The sequence below is a fragment of the Asparagus officinalis genome, chromosome 8, assembly GCF_001876935.1.
Source record: "Asparagus officinalis chromosome 8, Aspof.V1, whole genome shotgun sequence".
Classification (NCBI taxonomy): Eukaryota; Viridiplantae; Streptophyta; class Magnoliopsida; order Asparagales; family Asparagaceae; genus Asparagus; species Asparagus officinalis.
This window is the reverse complement of record NC_033801.1, coordinates 37,759,369-37,761,732: the sequence shown is the minus strand read 5'-3', so window position 1 is coordinate 37,761,732 and position 2,364 is coordinate 37,759,369. Positions and strand designations below refer to the sequence as shown.

General features: G+C 41.9%; 1 protein-coding gene across 1 annotated transcript in view; it reads right to left on the bottom strand.

The window, feature by feature from the left end:
* Positions 1-1,644, bottom strand: part of LOC109851273 (UDP-D-apiose/UDP-D-xylose synthase 2-like) — a 7,934-nt gene extending 6,290 nt beyond the window's left edge. Inside the window, 5 exon segments of the mRNA XM_020421333.1 lie at positions 823-930; positions 1,025-1,117; positions 1,229-1,356; positions 1,359-1,398; positions 1,400-1,644. Coding sequence (XP_020276922.1) covers positions 823-930; positions 1,025-1,117; positions 1,229-1,356; positions 1,359-1,398; positions 1,400-1,519 — 489 coding nt within the window. The 5' untranslated portion in view covers positions 1,520-1,644.

The following is a 2,364-nucleotide window of genomic DNA, read 5'->3' as shown; positions in this document are numbered from 1 at the left end:
CACCACAAACAACAAATTCAACTGCAAATCTTAACCCATCTTCATGTTAGATTTGTAATTCTGCATAGTATAACCTCCAATCAACCTTCACCTTAGTGCTCAATGGACACTTCAAGGTATATGTTTGTTGCTAGGAATAATCCTTAAGAGTTCCTCCCCAAAAATAGTAAATTTATTTCTGCCGCAGTTTTTTTATTCAACAGATAATTAAACACTCTCTTGTGTTTGCAACAATAACAAAAATAAAGAACAACAAGAACAAGATGAAGAGCCTTCATCCTAAATTTTGAGGTTATTTACACGATCCTTTCAGGAACATTTATAGTTTAAAGGTTAAATTTGAGTAGGGGTCACCTCCTCAATTAAATAACCCACTATGAACTCTCATGGATTTGTAATATAGTAAAATTCAGATTGGAGTGAGACAAAGTGAGCGCATGGACGGACCCAGAGGTAGGACATATCTTCAGATAGACTAGGATATCGGAGGATATGGACCATTCCCCTTCTTTAAACATACCTCCAAATCAACTTGCACAAACCACGTGTTTATCTTTTTTGACACAAATCCCATTGAATTCTGAGCATGGCACTTTTTATTAATCTACCAACCATGAGGATTTTTTTTTTCTTTTTACACCCGTAGATAATGCAGATGGCGCGTAAAGACTCCATTAACCGAAATCTGCATAATGAAAATTGTCCTTTGCTAATGATTTTCTACAAAAGCATGTAGAGAACGTAGATCTTCAACAACTCCCACTTAAAAGGAAATAAAACGGGACACCGGAGACCCCAAATTCTAAGGTAAAGAAACGTCACCTGGCGCAGAGGGTGATCCTTTGGGAGGAAGCTCCCAATGGTCTTCCCGTAAATCTCACAAGTGGAGAAGTGAATCAGACGCTTCCCATTCTCCGAGCAATACCTAACCTACATTATCACATCCGACTCTAATTAGACTCAAACAACAACAGATCACCAGAGATCCGCCCAAAATTCGCCCAGATCTGAAGTCAGCCCTCACCACTGGGAGCGCATCGATGAAGTTACTGTATATGGTATCCAGAGGACGCGTGTTGTAATCCGCCGGAGTGCAGATCGCAGCCAAATTGATCGTCTGCATGCAACCAAAACAAACAAGCCATCAGATCTACAAACGTTCTCTTCAGAAATCGCAGATCTGGGCAAAGACAGATCAGATCTAGGTTCAGGTCGGACAAATTTTTACCAGATCGGACATCTTGATGAGGCCTTCGAGCCTGGAGTCGTGCTTGATGTTGAGGCTGGTTTGGAAGTGAGTGCGGCCAGCCAGGGGGTGCGCCGTCGCGTCAGGCGTGTTCCTTTCCGCGAGGTGGCGATCTTGTCGTTGTAGACGTCAAGGGCGAGGACGGTGTGAGGCGGTCTCGGCCATTGATCTTCTCGCAGCATGGAGATCCATGAAGCCTCCAGCTCCGATCATGCAGGTCGTCATCGGTTTGATCGGAGCTCCATCGAGGTCTACTCTCGCCACCGACGACATTTTTTTTTTTGTGTGATTAGCTTTCTGACCGATCGGAAGGAGAACGTGACCACTTCTCTCTCTCTCTCTCTCTCTCCCTTCCTCCACTGGCGATGATAGGGATGCAAGTGGTGGTATTGTTTGCGCTTCGATCCGTCATCCGTTGGTTCATATAAATAGGGGGTTGAGCAACTTGGATTTTTGAGGCGACGGTTGCAAATATGGATTGTTGTGAGGTTTTAGTTGTTAAGATGCTGATTTTTAATACCTCTTCTGGGATCCAGATCTCATAATAATACGCGTAAAAAAGGCATCGTAAATATAGCTTGTAGACGTACTTAAACTCTAGGAATAAGTGTGGCAAATGGATCGGATGTGGCAACTTAGAACCGACCCATCCTGGACCAGTCTGGTTAGAGGCCAGATGAAGACTTTGTTGGCGCGGCCCATAAACGGGCTAGTGGATCGGGTTGACAGGTTCTAATCCGTACCGTGATTTGTTTTTTCAGATGGTTATTTTGACTTACAAGTCACTAAGTTAAAATATCAAACATATAAACACAGATTAGAAAAAAAAACTACAAATATTGCGAGAGAGAAGATTTTGTGACGAGGTTTTGAAAAGAAAACAACGGCTTGATATCATAAAACCCTTTTTAAATAGCTTTCAGATAACCCTCCGTTACTTTCAAAATATTAGAAAACCATGCTTAAATTTAAGGGTAATTAGAGAAACTGAAAACCCCCTTTATCTTTAAGATTCTATCAGAAAAACCTTCCTATCATTGTTAACTACATTTTCTCACATTGGTGGATAAAAAGTATGCAAATGTTTTTTCCTCCCTCATACCCCTCCTCCTAATTGA